The sequence below is a fragment of the Oryx dammah genome, unplaced genomic scaffold (assembly GCF_014754425.2).
Source record: "Oryx dammah isolate SB20612 unplaced genomic scaffold, SCBI_Odam_1.1 HiC_scaffold_20, whole genome shotgun sequence".
Classification (NCBI taxonomy): domain Eukaryota; kingdom Metazoa; phylum Chordata; class Mammalia; order Artiodactyla; family Bovidae; genus Oryx; species Oryx dammah.
Genome location: NW_024070204.1, coordinates 381,856 through 397,143, shown reverse-complemented (window position 1 = coordinate 397,143; position 15,288 = coordinate 381,856). Strand labels below are relative to the sequence as shown.

Here is a 15,288-nt window from a genome sequence, read left to right as displayed (position 1 = left end):
GGGGGCGGGGCCATGGGCTCTGGCCGGCGGCCGGGGGTCTCCCGAGGGTGAGTCCTGCCTGCGGGGGCTGGCGGGGGTGGCAGCTGGAAGCAGGCGTCCGTGGTGCGGCTCCTCAGCTCTGGGGGCGTTCAGGTGTGGGGAAGAGCAGGGGTAATGAGCAGTGGCCGCTGCATGCGTGTCCACGAGTGTCCACACGCGTGAGCACCTCCAGGCGTCAGCGTGCCCCTCCCCTTCTCGTGGCCGCCACACCCGGGACCACACCCGAGAAAAGCACCCGCCGCGTCACACACGTGTGCACATGTACGCACACGTAGAGCTCAGGGCTCCACTCCCTGGTCAGGGCTCACCCGGAGGACGAACGCTTTGGACAGGCCCCAAGACTCCGTGTGCAGGATGTGTGGGCAGCGGGGGGACACAGGCCCTCCTGCCCCAGGAAGGGTGGCCCCTTCTGGCCCCAGCCCCACTCCAGAGGGCAGGACGCCAGCTGCTCGAACACGCGGGCCACCCCAGACCCCCGGCTGCCCGGACCCCAGCGCCACTGCCTCAGCTCGCGGGGTGCTGGCTGTCTGGGGGGCGCGGGCCCAGCGAGGGCTGTGATCACGACACAGTTAAGAGCAGCTGCCCTCCTGAACCTAGACTCCCCGTGGGGGTCCCTGTGACCTGTCCTGGCGGCGGACCCCCAGACCTCCTGGGTATGGAGGGAGAGACCCACCCTCACGTTCTTGTCCTTGGGGAGAGGCAGGCGGTGCTCCGGGTAGGGGCCTGCAGGACAGGCCGGGTCCCCGGGGGCCCAGGTCTGTGGAGCGTGGTGCGGTGTGGACGTATGCATGCTGGTTGAGGGTCCCCAGGTGGCCGCCTCCTCGTGGGGGCTGTGGTCGCGGACACAGAGCCGTGGGGGCCGACAGCGGCGGCTGTTTCTGTTTGGGGCGGTTGCCATGGCTCGGTGGCCGTGCTGCCGGCCGGTATCTGCAGCCTCTGTTTGGGCCTGTTGCCATGGCAGCGCTTGTTTGTTTCGATGTTGCTATGTGTTAAGTTTTAAACAAACTTCTTACCCTCTTCCCTAGGCCTTGATTGAAAACTATTGTTTCTGAGATGGGCTCCCCCCGCATCCCTGCTCCGTCACCCCGGGGCCAAAGGGGTGAGCGCAGGATGCCATTCCCACGAGCACGCTGGGCGTCCGGCACCTCCGTCAGGGGTCCGTGGCTGGCGGGGTCCCTGTGTGCGTGCCCAGGTGGGGCAGGTGTGGGTGGGGGGGGCTTCCCCTCCTGGCCCCCACTCACAGCTTTCTGGCCCGTGGTCACATTCCCTGTGATTCCGGAGCCTCGTCTGGGGCTGACTGGGACGACGCGGGCCGGGCGGGCACCGTCTGAAGCACGGAGCGTGGCATATCCACAGGGCCTTGAGGGAGCAGGTGGGGTGGGCTGAGCTCTTGGGACGGGGTGTCACAGGCCCGTCAGGGGGCCGCCCCTTCGTCCAGGCTGGCAGGGGTGCCGCCCCTAGGTCCTGCTGCCAGCTGTGGTGTTGCGGTCTCACAGGCTCCGGGGGTCCCTCTCCTGGCCCCCTGAGGCTGTGCAGGCAGCCAGCAGCGCCTGGCCTGGCTTGCCGCGCCCCTCCTGGTACATCTGCAGAGCCTGGGCTGGGGTGGGGGCCGGCCGGCATCCCAGAGCTGCGTGTGAGCGCGTTGCCCTCGGGCCCCAGGCCCAGGCCGGGGTGAGGCCAGGAGGCGGCCCGCAGAGGGGAGCCGGGCAGAGAGCACGGACCGGCGTCTGGCGCCACCTGTGTGGCAGCTCGCATGTCTGCTGCGGTCCAGTCCCCCCAGCCCCCCGCCCCAGCCCGGGGCTGCTGGGGGTCAGGTCCCACCTCCTTTTCTCTGAACGGGTCGCCGTGTCCGGCTCCTGCAGGTCAGGGGTGCCTGGAGTCGGCTTCCTCCGGCCCCCGCAGGCAGCAGGTTATCTGTGGTCCGGGGCGGGTGGCGGGGACCCTTGCGGTGTCCTGGGACGTGTCGGCCAAAGTCCAGGGCCCTTCGTGATGCTGGCCCTGGAGGCATAGACCTCTGTCCTCGGAGGGCTGGCTGGCCCCCCCGCCAGGATCCCTGGTTGCCCGGCGTCCCCGGGTGACCTGCCCTGGGCCTGCAGGCCTGGGAGCGTAGCACCCAGGGAGCTCAGCTTGGGGGCCACGTGTGTGCCCGGTGACCCCATTACCGCCAGGCCAGCGTCCCCACAGGACAACAGCTTCTGACCCGGGTGCCAGGCGGGAGAAGGGGGTCTGCTGTGGGGACCCTCTCATCTCTGTGCTCTGCAGAACAGGCGCCCTGTGTCTGCACAGCTGTGTCAAGTAACCAGGCGTCTCCGGGGAAGAGCTGGCATTGTCACTGGAGAGCTCCCCGGGGACTGCTCTCAGCAGCGGGCCACGGGCCCCCAGGGAAGCTCCCTGCTGGTCCCGACCAGGCCCCCAACTCTGTGGGGGCAGTCACGGTGGAGACGCCTGCCCCGCCCGGCGCGGCAGGCAGGTCAGCCCCGGGCCCCGTGTCCACGCGATCTGAATGCGGCCTCTGACGGAGGCCCGGGCGGTCGTCCCCCCACCCTGGCCAAGTGATTCACGCTGGTGGCGCCTGGCGCCGTGGTTCGGGGGAGGGCTGTGTGCCCCCCGGCTGGACACTGGGCTGCCGGTTGGGCCTGGAGCCCATGAATAGAGACAGGCTTGCCTTTGATGGCCCAGGACAAACAAGCGGGACCCCGTGGCCATGAAGGGTCACCCCCCAGCTGGGATAGCGGGTTCCCTGCCCACAGCGGGGCCGGGCCCGTGGCCTCAGAGTGGCCGTGCAGGGCGGCGGGGCTTCCAGGGGCAGGCGCAACCCATGGCCTGGACACCCAGGCTCACGAGGCCTCCTTCCGCTGTCGCCCTGACTTCGGCGTAGTTGGTCAGCGTGTCCTGTGTCCTCAGGCTCACGCGTCGTGTGAGTCCCCGTGCGTGCTGGGGACATCCCGCGGTGTGTCTGTCCACCGTCACCGAGCTGCTTGAGTGCTGGTGACTGAATAGGTCTGTGAACAGGAGGGTGAGCGAGTGGGCCAGGAGGGGTCGCGGGGCTGTGTGGGCCGCCGGCCTCCCAGGGTCCCCGCCGCGCCCTGCTGCGCGCTCATCCGGCCTTCGGGGCAGCTGCGTGCCACGCCGGGACGCGCCCTCACTCCCCTCCCGCCCGGCAGCGTGGAACGTCCTTCTTGGGCTGCTTTGCATCTGGTAGACCTTGGACACTGTCTGGTTTGCGCATTTGGCCCAGCTTTTTGCCTTGGGTGTTCTCCCTCTTGCTGAGGTGTGAGAGTTATTTGTGTTCAGATACGAACACTTCAGCCAACTGTCTCCATTCTGCGGCTTGCCTTTTACCTCTCTTAACAGTATCTTTTTGAAGAGCATGGTTTTAAAAGTCTTGGTCAAGTCCGATTCATTTTTTTTTCCTGGATTGTTTTTGGGGGGTTGTTTCTAAGAAGATCTCTGCCTAAGCCAGGGTCACAAAGATTTCCACTTGTATACTCTCTCACAGGTGGCTGGTTCAGGCTCTATGACAAGCGCAGGACTGTGGTCCAGTTATACTACAGGTGGTGTGGGGCCAGCCCAGGCCTGTTCCTCTGCACACGGCCCACCAGTCGCTGTGGCGCTGTTTGCTGAAAAGACAGTATGCGACCACTCACTGCCTTTGTGACCTTGTTGAAATCCTGTGCTCCCCATCTCTAATGACGCCGTCCTGCGGCCGCTGTAGCCAGCGCGAACGTGGGCGTGGCGCCTTCCACCCAGGGTGCCCTCCAGCCAGGACCCCGGGCACTGCAGCCACGCTGCCCCTGGAGTCCGGGCTCCTGCAGGAGGCCTCTCTCCTCATCCCAGGCACGTCCCCCACCTGCTCTTGCTGTAAAACACTGAAGCCCTCACTGAACGGATTAGCCGGGGCAGATCTCCAGGGCGCGGAACTGTTTACCAGTTAAGATTCTCAGAGATGGAGAGCCAGTTCAGAGTCATCTTGAAGTTGGGAGAATGACCTACCAGGTCCGGGCAGCCAGGGGCTGCGTCTTCGTGGAGAGCTGCTCCCAGGCCCCTGGTCAGGCTGGGACATGGGGAGGCGGCCCCCAATCCTATCCTCTGGGGACGGTGCTTCCTTGCAGGCTGGGAGCCCCTGGCGGGACTGAGACGCCCTCCACACTGCGGGGGGCGACGTGCTTCCCACCCTCTCTCTCTGCGGGTCCGTCTCCCACGGAGGCTGCACGCTCGCCTGCTTTAGAACCAGACGAGGCTGTGTTTTGATGTCCAGTCTTTCATAAACGATGTGCTTTCTTTAAGCTTCTCTGCAAGACAATTTATATTTGCTGCCGTTGCCAATGGCAACCAACTGCTGGCTGCAAACACTGCAGACTGAGGTGGGGGAGGGGCAGGCTCACTCTGGGCTCTGCAGGGGAGTTGGGGGGGTCCCCGATGTCACGGGGCCCTGGGTGGGGTGGGGGTCCCTGGGTGCCCCCTGAGACTCCGCTCCCTGCAGGGGCAAGTCCTGCAGGACCATCACATTCGAGCAGTTCAAGGAGGCGCTGGAGGAGCTCGCCAAGAAGAGATTCAAAGACAAGAGCGCGGAGGAGGCCGTCAGGGAGGTGCACAAGCTCATCGAGGGCAAGGCCCCCATCATCTCAGGGGTGACGGTGAGCGCCCCGGGCAGGCGGGCGGGACAGGTGTGGGTCTCCGCGCGGGCGGCCCGTCTGTGGTCTGGGCCCCAGGCTGACCTCCCCCACGCCCCTACTCTCTTGCAGAAAGCCATCTCCTCACCCACCGTGTCACGGCTCACGGACACCAGCAAGTTCACGGGCTCCCACAAGGAGCGCTTCGACCCGTCAGGCAGGGGCAAGGGCCGGGCGGGCCGCGTGGACCTCGTGGATGAGTCGGGCTACGTGCCGGGCTACAAGCACGCGGGCACCTACGACCAGAAGGTGCAGGGCAGCAAGTAGCCAGTGGGCCTCCCGTCGCCGGGGCCCTCGCCACCTCCACTTCATTACATTCCTGTGCTCACCGGCAGAACTCGGACCTGGGGCTGGGTGGCCGCGGAGCCACCACCTCCCTCCCGCCCAGCCCTCGCGCCCCCTGGACCCCAGCTTTGGCCCCTGAACTCACCTTTCCTAACACACCTGCTTCGTCCCTGCCAGGAATTAGACAGCGGCCCTTTCCAAAGTGTCTCCCAGAACCAGACCACACCGGCCACTGGCTTGCAGCAAAGGGGTGTCCAGAGGAGCTGGCCTGTCGGGTCTGTGCTGACGAGGGCGCCGACCTGCAGCCCCGATGATGTGGAGGAGCACACTCAGGGCCCCATGGGGCCCAGAGGGCACCATGCAGGCAGGGGAGGCGGGCACACACGCGCACACACACGTACACACGCTGCACGCGTGTGCACACACATGCCCACACGCTGCGCACACAGGCCGCCCACACACGCATGTGCACACACAGGCTGCACACGCACACACACACACGCGTGCCCATGGGCCAAGGCTGTGCTAAGGGTGGGCGCTGAGCTGAGGGCTGCTGTGCAAAGGAAGGAGCCTCCTCCGTCGACCAAACTGACCTGAAGTGTGAGGTTACAGGATTCTAAAACTAAGGGCAATTCATTTCATTTCGCTTTTCTGAGAAGAAATGAGAAATGGTTAATAAGAGTTTGCTCTCAGAACAGCTCAGGGAAGACTCAGAATAGCCCGTCTCTGGGCCTCTCACAACCCCTGTGCCTCGAGTCCTGGCTGCCCCCTCTGTCCCCCTCCAGCCGGCCGCTGCAGCCTCTGTGAGCGGCCCCCTCGTCCACCCCTGCCCAGGAGAGCAGAAATCGCAGGGCGAGACCAGCCCGAGGAGGGCCTGAGCGGGCAGCATCTGTGTTCGGGGTCTCCTGAGAGGACACAGGCGGGGCCTCCAGTCACACGGGGTCTCCAAGAGGACAGAGGCGGGGCCTCCGGTCGCACAGTCTCCTTGGCAACGTGTCTTTTCGCATGAACACGGCCGCAGCCTGGCACGTGACCCGCTAGGCCCCAGGGTCCTGGTGTCAGTCTTGGGAAGGCCCCTGGGGAGTGCCTCCTGGAGCCCACTGCTCTGCCACTGTCTGTCCTGTGTCCAGGGCAGCGGGCCGCCTGGGGCACCCCTCCCTGGACGCACGGCCGGCCCACAGCCCAGGTGGCTGTGAGAAGGCCAGCACTGCCACGCACGCTGGTCCCTGCTGGACCTGGAGGCCCTGCCCACTGCAGAGGGGCTCAGGTCAGCGCTGGACAGGCCAGATCGGCAGTGGCTTCCGCGGGCAGCTTCGTCCTAAGCCCCTGAGACCTCGCTGCAGAAACACCTGGGAAGTGAGGGATGGAACTCAGGCGTCCGGAAGCACTTGGAGGACATGATCACTGCCATCTGGGAAGTCTCCAACTCGGGGAGGCAAGGCCGCCCGGCCAGGCCCTCACTCCACTGCCAGGAAGCCGAAGGCTGGGGGGCAGGCGGGCAGGACACCGGCCCCTGCCCTGGGCTGTTCTCTCAGAGGCAGCTGTCAGGTAGGGAAACACGTGTCCCATAGGCCCCAGGCCTGGCCTGCAGGGCAGCACCCCCGCTGCGGGAGACCGGCTCCCCACGGCCGCGGTGGCCCCGCCCCCAGGCCAGGGAAGGTCAGTGCACCGAGGCCACCCAGGCCCAGCCCCAGCCCCGCGCTCTTGGGCTCCTGAGGCGTCTAGAGGCATCCGGGCAGGTCTCGCGTGTCCCTGGCCTGGCTGAGGCTCCCTTCCCTAAGTGTAGCTCTGGAAATGCACCTCCAGCTCAGGGCAGGGTGAGCGGAGGTCCCGGGCCTGCCGGCCCTGTAACTCAGCACGGACATGGACCCCACACTCAGCACAGACGCTGCAGACAGGCAGGTGTGCGTCTTGCTGCATGTTCTCTGCAACACCCGCTCGCTTCTACTAACCGCGGTCAACTAGAAATTACATGTCTGTCTGTGAGCCAAGGAAACTGCACAACAAGCCCGCTGGGACGCGGGGACATGGTCGGGGCACTCCTTGTGGAGGGCGCCCAGCCAGGACCGCAGCACGCACGTGAGCACTGCCGCCCCCGTATTTATTTCTATTTATCGCTGTAGGAGAAGCAACCAGGCAACAGTCAGGTCGCCAAAACTGAAGCTGAAACCACGTATGTTTAAAATATTACAGGAAGAGGTCTATATTTGTACTGGAGTATTTTTACACCTTGAGTATCCTCAGTCTTAAGGTTTGAGCAGGTGGAAACCGGTCGGGAAGAGGCAGGTGGGGGCTTGGGCCATCCACACTCCAGGGGCTGCCAGCTCAGGGCAGGCCGAGGCGGCCCCTCGCAGCCTGGGGTTGGAGGCTTTGTGGGAAGCCCAGCAGCCTGCTGTCAGGAGGCCTCTGCGGCCGTGTGGGAGGAGGGAGGTGAGGCGCAGGCCCTGCGGTCACCAGGAAGGCCGCCGGGGCGGACCCCCCAGGACCCAGCGGGCGTGGACGCCACTGTCGCCTGTCCCCACGGCACAGGCTGACGACTCAGCCATACTGTGAAGTGGCGAGACCGTCCTCAGGGCTCTGACCCCGAGCAGCCTTCCTCCACAGACAGACTACTGAATGTCCTGGGGCCCCGCGGCTCAGTGGTGTGGCCTCGCCCGGGGAGGGAAGGGGCTGCCCCGCACTCGGGGGTGCTTTGGCTAACGCTCTCGTCCCCAGACCAAGCCAAGCAACGAGGAAACGCACACGACTCAGACTTGAAAGGGGTCACAGGCTACTGGTTTGTACCAAGTCTTTTCAGGAAAGGGAAATAAATGTACATAGAGATGTGGTCTATTTTTGCACTGTTTTCTTACTGTGAGGGAGTGATGAGAGCGTCACCTGGTCAGTGTGCTGGGGCAAGCAGCGGGCGGCGGCATGGAACCCGGACTCAGAGCCGCTCTCCAGGAGCTCTGGGGGGCTTGGAGCCGGCTCTCTAGGAGCTCTGGGGGCGTCTCGGGGGCTCGGAGCTGCTCTCCAGGAGCTCTGGGGGTCTCTGGGGGGCTTGGAGCCGGCTCTCTAGGAGCTCCGGGGGCACCTGGGGGCTGGCTCGGAGCCGGCTCTCCAGGAGCTCTGGGGGCGTCTCGGGGGCTCGGAGCTGCTCTCCAGGAGCTCCGGGGGTGTCTGGGGGCGGGCATGGTGTTCCACCGGAGATGCTGTCCGAGGCCTGCTCACAAACCTGTGGTGACAGCTCGTCTGTCTGCATGCCTCCTTGTGTGCTCCCTGTTGTTAACACTGTGTCCGGTTGGTAAAGTGACAAGTAAAGGTGCTGAGTCGTGGCCTGTGGTCTTGCAGCTGCCCCGTGTGTGCGGGCATCACGTGGGGCCACAGCGGCACGGACCGCCCCGCAGTGTTCACAGCAGTGCCCGCCGTGGGCCAGGCGCGAGGTGGCGAGTGGGGTCTGGACACAAATCACAGCACAAACGCCCGCAGCAGCCCCGGACGCAGCTGATGGCGCCCTCAGGAATGACATGAAGTAAGGGAGGTTTTGGACTGTAACGGGCGGGGGTGGGGGGGCGCCACAGGGAGTCACATGCGCAGAGTCCGTGTGTGGTGTCAGCCATGCTGATCAAACACACGAGCCTGCTGTGATGCCCCCCACACTGGAACAGGGCGCACAGCGTCCACACTTGCAGAGGCGAAGATGTGAGCGGTAGAAAACCATCCAAACACAGCAACACCAGAGAAGAAAAATCACACGAGAACGAGCAGCGCAGAGCGAGACGGCCAACCCAAACCAAAGCCTATTGGTCACATCAGCTGGTTACAGAAACACACCAGAGCGGGCTGCGGCACCGCCCGGCTCGGGAGGGCGCAGGAGGGAGCGGGGCCCCTGCCCACAGCCAGGCTCGCCAGGGTCTGGGTCAGGGGCCAGAGGAGCCCCCGGCCCTGCTGGGGCACAGGCAGCAGCACGCGTGTAAAGAAAGGCACGCGTGTAAGGAAAGGTTTATGGAACAAGGGAGAAAAGTCGTATGGTCATCCCAAAGCGTGAGAAGAGTGTCTTATTAATAAAACTCATCCATTCACGATGGCAAACCAACAACAGAAGGAGCAAGGTCAAAAAACCTACTTCAAATTTGTCGGAGAAATGGGGAAAGCCTCGCTTGATTCTGTACCGAGACAGGCGCCCTCTACGGCCGGCCACGCATAATCCACACTGCACCAGATGAACCTGCCGGTATGGAAAAGCAGAACTCGGAGCAAAACCCAAACGAGTGCAGTCATGCCCAGAGTGCCGGCGTGGAACGGAGAGAAGAGCCATTTCTCACGGAGCTACACCTGCGAAGGTCAGCACACCTCCAGGAAACCTGGGAAGAGTCTAACAAGGCTGCTGAGTATAACATTAATATGCCAAAAAGCCAGTCATATTTCCATATAATGAAACAAACACATTTTAAAAATATATCTTTTAGATATGGCATCGCAAAATAAGAAGGACCTAGGAATAAGCAAGAGGTAGAGAAGACCCCCACGGAGAAAAGTACAGAACTGTAATTAGAGGAGATCTGGTCAGTGGACACAGACCCTAGAGTCATGGCCTCTAAGACCCAATCTTACCTGTGTCCACTCTTTCCAAGTGACAATGCAGTCTCAGACAAAACCCCAGCTGCACCAGCTGATTCTAAAGTTCATGAAATTCAAAGGGTCACAAGTAGCGCAAATGTCCTGAGAGCGGATGGGAGACCCTGGCCTGCGGCTGTGGTGCTGCTCAGGGACGGGATAGCGTGGGAAGCAGACGCAGAAACCACTCTGACCAAGCGGCCGTACAAGTGATGATGCTGGGCAACTGGACTTCCGTGGAGGGACCCTGGAGCTGGGCTGCCAACACGCACGCATGCACGCAGTCAGCTCCGGGGGAGCATGTCCTCAGAGCTGCGCATGCTTTTAAAAGACACACGCAGTATGTTATGATAACCACAAACAAAAATCATCATGGAAAAGACTGATTAATTGCCTCCTATTCAATTTTCTCTTCCTCAAAAGACACCATTAAAATGTGAAAAGACTAGAAAGAACTATTTGCAAACATATTCCATAAAGTACTAGTATCCAGAATTATAAATAACTCCTACAAATAAGTAAGAGACAGACCCTCCTGTAGGAAAACAGAAGGCTTGAAGAGGCCCTCTGGAAACTCAGGTGCTCGCCTGCGACAGGGCGGAGGCGGGGCGCAGGGTTGCCTCTGGGAGGGAGGCGGGGCGCAGGGGTGTGGCTTCTGGGAGGGAGGGGGGGCGCAGGGTGCGGGGTCTGGGAGGGAGGCGGGGCGCAGGGGTGTGGCCTCTGGGGGGGAGGCGGGGCACAGGGGTGTGGCCTCTGGGAGGGAGGCGGGGCGCAGGGGTGTGGCCTCTGGGAGGGAGGCGGGGCGCAGGGGTGTGACCTCGGGAGCGAGGCGGGCTCGGGAAGCTGCCAGTGGGAGCAGGGCTGGCAGGGCCCCCAGACCGGCTGGCAGGCGTGTTAGCTGCCTGAGCACCGCAGTTTCCCGGGACCTGCAGTGAGGCTGTTCAGTATACGATTGAAGAGTCACATGAAACGTGAACATATGGGAAATAAAACCTTTACAAGAAAGGCTTCTTTCCTTTTTATAAAGGAAGACCAAATGGAATTTTAGAACTAAACAATCTCTGAAATTAAAAATTCACTCTACAAGCCCACAGCGCATCGAGGAATGGGCAGTGAGCTGCACCAGGACGGGAGAGGCTGAGAACCGAGGAGAAGGCCTGAGTGCAGGGAAGTGGGGGCCGGACCCGGAGTTTGAGGGGGCAGCATGGAGTCCCAGGAAGGCAGGCGGGAGGCTGGGCCAGGTGAGAAACGCCAGGAAACGGTGGCCAAAACTTTCCCACATTTGATGAGAAATACAAACTCAGGTTTCCAAGAAGCGCAACAAAATCCAAACCAGAAGCAAGCTAACAGCATGGTGATAATTTCCTACAGGCTGAAAATGGACTCATGCAAAAATCTTTAAATTAAAAAAAGACTCTGATGATGACCCCCCTCCCCCAACTTCCCTGCGAAGTTACAAATACAAAGCATGACCTGAAGGTGGGCGATACTCCCCACCTGGGACCCACACAGCCCCCCATCTCCACTTGCAGCTCTGGCCCAAAATCTACCACAGGCCCTCTCAGCAGATCACGTCATTTCACCAAAGATAGCAAGAGTCCCATGAGATACGTTTCCAAACTCAAAATCTAGCTCTGTGCTCTGCTAGGATGTAATTCTCAGAAATGCCTGTGAACGAGAGCTGGCGCTCGAGCAGGCACTCCCCCGCGGACGTCAGCTCTGCAGACAACAGTCTCCACAGCCCTGAGGGCTCCTTGTATGCAGTCTCGGTGCTGACAGCTCCTGCTCATCAACAGTGGGCGCAGCTTATTTCATAACAGAATTCACTGTGAAACTCAGTTACAATGAGAGCCACTTTCTAAAACGTGTTTATTAAATAAGGCTGCCTGGTACACAATAAATTATTTTCTTCAATCGTCCTAAAGAGCTGCTTTCTTGCACGTTAGGCAGGAAATGCTCAAGACAGCTGATGAAAAAGTAGAGATCTGACACGCGGAGGGCGAGGATGAACATGTCTCTCTAGGGCGTCTCGGGCCCTGAAGACACAGCGGAGAGGGGCTCACAGGGCGTGCGGCGGGGCGGCGGGCGCGCATCCCGGGGGCTGCCGGGGGCCCGCGCCAGGGTCTTCTTGAGCTCCTTGTAGCTCCAGTGCAGCTGCTCCACCTCGGCCTGGTGCTGCGCCCGCGCCTGGCCCAGCTCCTGCAGCAGGCGCTCGTTGGTGCTGACCAGCGAGCTGGGGGGCGGGGACAGCGCTCAGCCCGGGGTCGCAGCCCCGCCTCCCCCGCCGCTGCCCAGGGCCCCTCGGGCGGGTCTCCTTGGCCCGGGGCTGGTGGGTGCCCCACTGGCCTGTGAGCTGAAGGGGCAGGGAGGGCCCTCAGCAGTGACAACTCTGCTCCATCTCTAAAAAAGGCTCCATGACGGAGACACTTCTAATTCCTGCTCAAACACAATTCTGATGTGGACACAGTAAACTGAAGTCCTGATTCTGGGTCACTGGGGCCGTCTTTAACTCTGGAGGGGTCTCGGGAGGAGGGTGGGGCTGGACACTGCCGACCCTGGCCCGGCGCTGCCTGAGGGCCTTCATGGCACCACGAGGAACCAATGGCACAGGCCCGTGTTCTCCACAGAGCTGCCCCCAGGGACAAACCCTGTCTGCCAGGACAGCAGAGGGCCAGGTGGATGCCCAGTGCTGCCCGCGGCTCCCGGAGGCACTGCAGCCCCGCCTGTCCACTCTGGGCCGTTGGCGCCCTGTGGCTGGGACCTGCCTGGCCCTCCCCTCTGGGTCAGGGGCTGGGTGGGCACGAGGCCGTAGCCCTCCATCCCCACAGGGTCGTGGCCTGACTCCACTGGCCGCAGGGGAGCTGAGGAGACCTCAGCCCGACAGCGGGCAGGGGCAGGGGAGCAGAGGACGGGGGAGAGCGCCGCCCGCTGGCCGCCCCCCGGCCAGCGTCCCCTCTGCAGACAGACCCCACCCACTCTCCCCACAGGTCTCTTCACAAAAACTGGGCCAGGGAGTGAGGTGGGATCTCGACTTTCCCGGAGAACCGTCGAGAATCACGCCAGGGGCCACGTGCAGGCCACCAGGCACCGCCCCCCACCCTGGAGGCTGCAGCGGGAGGGGCCTCGCTGCCAGGGGCGGGCCGCTGCGGGCACCTGTGGCTCTCCTGCAGCATCTGCGTGAGCTCCTGGATCTTGTCGTAATGTTCCAGGTGCTGCTTGAGCTCCACGAGCTCGCCCGAGAGCCGCTTCACGCTCGCCTGGAGTCCTGACGGGACAAGGGTGGCCGTGCTCAGGGAAATCACTCCCTCCTGTGCTGGGAGACTAGACGATTCTAAGGTGTCAGTGAGCCTGGGGAACGTGGGGCGAGGTCAGCGGGGTGGACAGCGCGGCCCCCTCGTTCCACCCAGGCCCAGGGCCAGCCCTGCTGGGGACGAAGCCCCGGACCCCACCCTCTGGACGCCCCTGAGGGGCACATGTGCCAGGAGCAGAAGAAGGCAGAGAGGGCTGGATCTGCTGGACGGGCTAGCCTTCAGGGAGAGCCCGGAGCCAACATAGTTGGGGTGAAGGTCGGGCGGGGGCGTCGCTCACCGAGCAGGAGGGCCCAAGAGAGCCTCTGCGGTGGTCGTGCTCATACCTAAGATGTGTCTGCCTGGCCGGCCTCTGAGAGGCCAGAACGGAGCAGGTGCTCCGGCTGAAGCCTCCAGGGGACCCTGCGATGCCTCACTGACCCCAGGGCAGGCCGCACCCCAACTCCCAAGTCCCAAGGGCACGCCTGTAAAACTGGCAAAACAGAACCCGAGAGAGGGGCGAGAGGAAAACAGCATCGACCTGCGTGCGGATGAGGCCATGAGCGAGAGGAGCTGGGGAGGGTCCTGCAGCCTCCTGGGGTCAGTGGGCGGGCCCTGCGCATGCCCACCCAGACGCACTCACAGCTCCCGCCAGCCTGGGCCCAGTGACATGGGGACGCACACACAGCGAGAGCCGCAAGCTCACCGGAGATCTGCAGGTTCAGCGCAGATGGAGCGTCAGCGGTCCTCATATCTTTCTTCATGCTGAACAAAAGCGACTTCAAGCTACTGCTCTCCTCCAGAGATCTGTCCAGATGCTGCCTCAGGTAATCCTGGACAGAACAACGCACGCAAACAGGTCAAACTCTGCCCACCGCACTGGTACAAAGCCGGCACCCAGGTCTGTTTGCCTGGATGCACAGGGTAAGGGGAAGGGGTGCCACCTGCTCATCCGCCCAAGCCTCCAGATCCGTGGTCCTGCTTCCAGGCCGCTCTGCCCAGAGGGACGCCGTGGGAGCCGCTGGTGCAGACGCCCAGCGGCTGCCGGTGCTATCTCACTGCCTTCAAGAGCTCTCTAAAGCGAGGCTCTGTGTGGGCTCTCTGTCTGGATAAAACAGTGAGCACCAGACATTTCCGACACTTGTCTCCAGCAACCTCATGGCTGCTGTCCCTCCTGTTCTACAAACGAGGGGACGGAGCAGAGGTTGCTCTCGCCCTGGAAGGCGCCCCCTTTAAGCGGCCAGCCCACCGCACAGACGACACACAGAAGCCACACCCTCAGGGTGGCCTTCTGCCTGGGCACCGTTGTCAGCAGCTGTCACGGTGTGACTCCCGGGACTGCCTGGAGTAAGTGCAGAGGACCCACACAGAGGATCCACCCCAGTGACCTCAATGGAGGACCCACACTCCCTTGAGCCTTGGAGGTGACCACAGCCCCAAGTTACAGCATGATAGCAACTTCAGGAGACCCCGAGTCAGCCGCGCTGGGCCCTGACTGGAGGCCACGCGGGGAAGCATGTGTTGTCTGACGTGTGGCCAGCTGGTAGCTTACTGGGCTGCAACAGACAAGCTCACACAGAGGCTCGGCACCTGCTGCCACCCCATAGCCCGCACTCTCAACCACGGGCAGAAACCAAACGCTTCTGCATGGCCAAGGAGACCAGCAACAAAATGCAAAGCCAGCTGATGAACTGGAAGAAAAATATCTGCAAACCATTTATCTAATAAGAGGTTAACATAAAAGACACATAAAGAACTCACACAACTCAACAGTGAAAAAACATGATTTAAAAATGGGCAGAGGATCTGAACAGACATCTTTCCAAAGCACAGAGATGGCCAACAGGAACATGAAAAGATGCTCAGTATCACTGATCACCAGGGAGACGCAGATCAAAGCCACAGTGAGGTATCCCCACCCTTGTCAGGATGACCGTCATCAGAAAGACGAGTGACAGCAAGTGCTGCTGAGGGTGTGGGGAAAGGGGAGCCCTCCTCTGCTGCTGGGGGGGATGTAAGCTGGTACAGCCCCCATGTAAAATCGTATGGAAATTCCTCAAAAAGTTAGAAACAGGGCTACCAGATAAAGCAATTTCATTTCTGGGTATTCATCTGAAGAGAACAAAAACACTAATTTGAAAATATATGCACACCTCCATCTTCACAGAAGCATAACTCACAATTCCCAAGATATGGAACAACCTAAGTACCCATTAACAGATGAATAGATAAAGACATGGTATATAAATACAATGAAGAAAACAAGTACCACATGGTCTCACTCATATATGAAACCTAAAAGGACAAACAAACCAAAGAAGTGAAGCTCATGGATGAAGAGAACTTGGTAATTGCCAGAGACAGAGGACAGGGGTGGGAGAAATGGGTCAATTGTTTTGGTTTTCTAG

At 61.7% G+C, this 15,288-nt stretch overlaps 2 protein-coding genes and 1 long non-coding RNA gene across 4 annotated transcripts in view; 2 read left to right on the top strand and 1 right to left on the bottom strand.

Moving 5' to 3' along the window:
- LOC120879273 overlaps nt 1-7,824 on the top strand; it is a 14,655-nt gene extending 6,831 nt beyond the window's left edge. The window contains exon 3 of the long non-coding RNA XR_005724745.1: nt 6,070-7,824. This is a non-coding gene — a long non-coding RNA (uncharacterized LOC120879273). The remainder of the gene's footprint in view (nt 1-6,069) is intronic.
- LOC120879272 (tubulin polymerization promoting protein) overlaps nt 1-7,824 on the top strand; it is an 8,499-nt gene extending 675 nt beyond the window's left edge. The window contains exons 2-3 of the mRNA XM_040262223.1: nt 4,523-4,676; nt 4,785-7,824. Coding sequence (XP_040118157.1) covers nt 4,523-4,676; nt 4,785-4,979 — 349 coding nt within the window. The 3' untranslated portion in view covers nt 4,980-7,824. The remainder of the gene's footprint in view (nt 1-4,522; nt 4,677-4,784) is intronic.
- A 3,031-nt stretch (nt 7,825-10,855) lies between these two features.
- Nucleotides 10,856-15,288, bottom strand: part of CEP72 (centrosomal protein 72) — a 37,329-nt gene continuing 32,896 nt past the window's right edge. For both annotated transcript variants that reach the window (XM_040262221.1, XM_040262222.1), the window contains exons 10-12: nt 13,587-13,713; nt 12,747-12,858; nt 10,856-11,826 (exon numbers count right to left, since the gene is read on the bottom strand). In XM_040262221.1, coding sequence (XP_040118155.1) covers nt 11,613-11,826; nt 12,747-12,858; nt 13,587-13,713 — 453 coding nt within the window. In that variant the 3' untranslated portion in view covers nt 10,856-11,612. The remainder of the gene's footprint in view (nt 11,827-12,746; nt 12,859-13,586; nt 13,714-15,288) is intronic.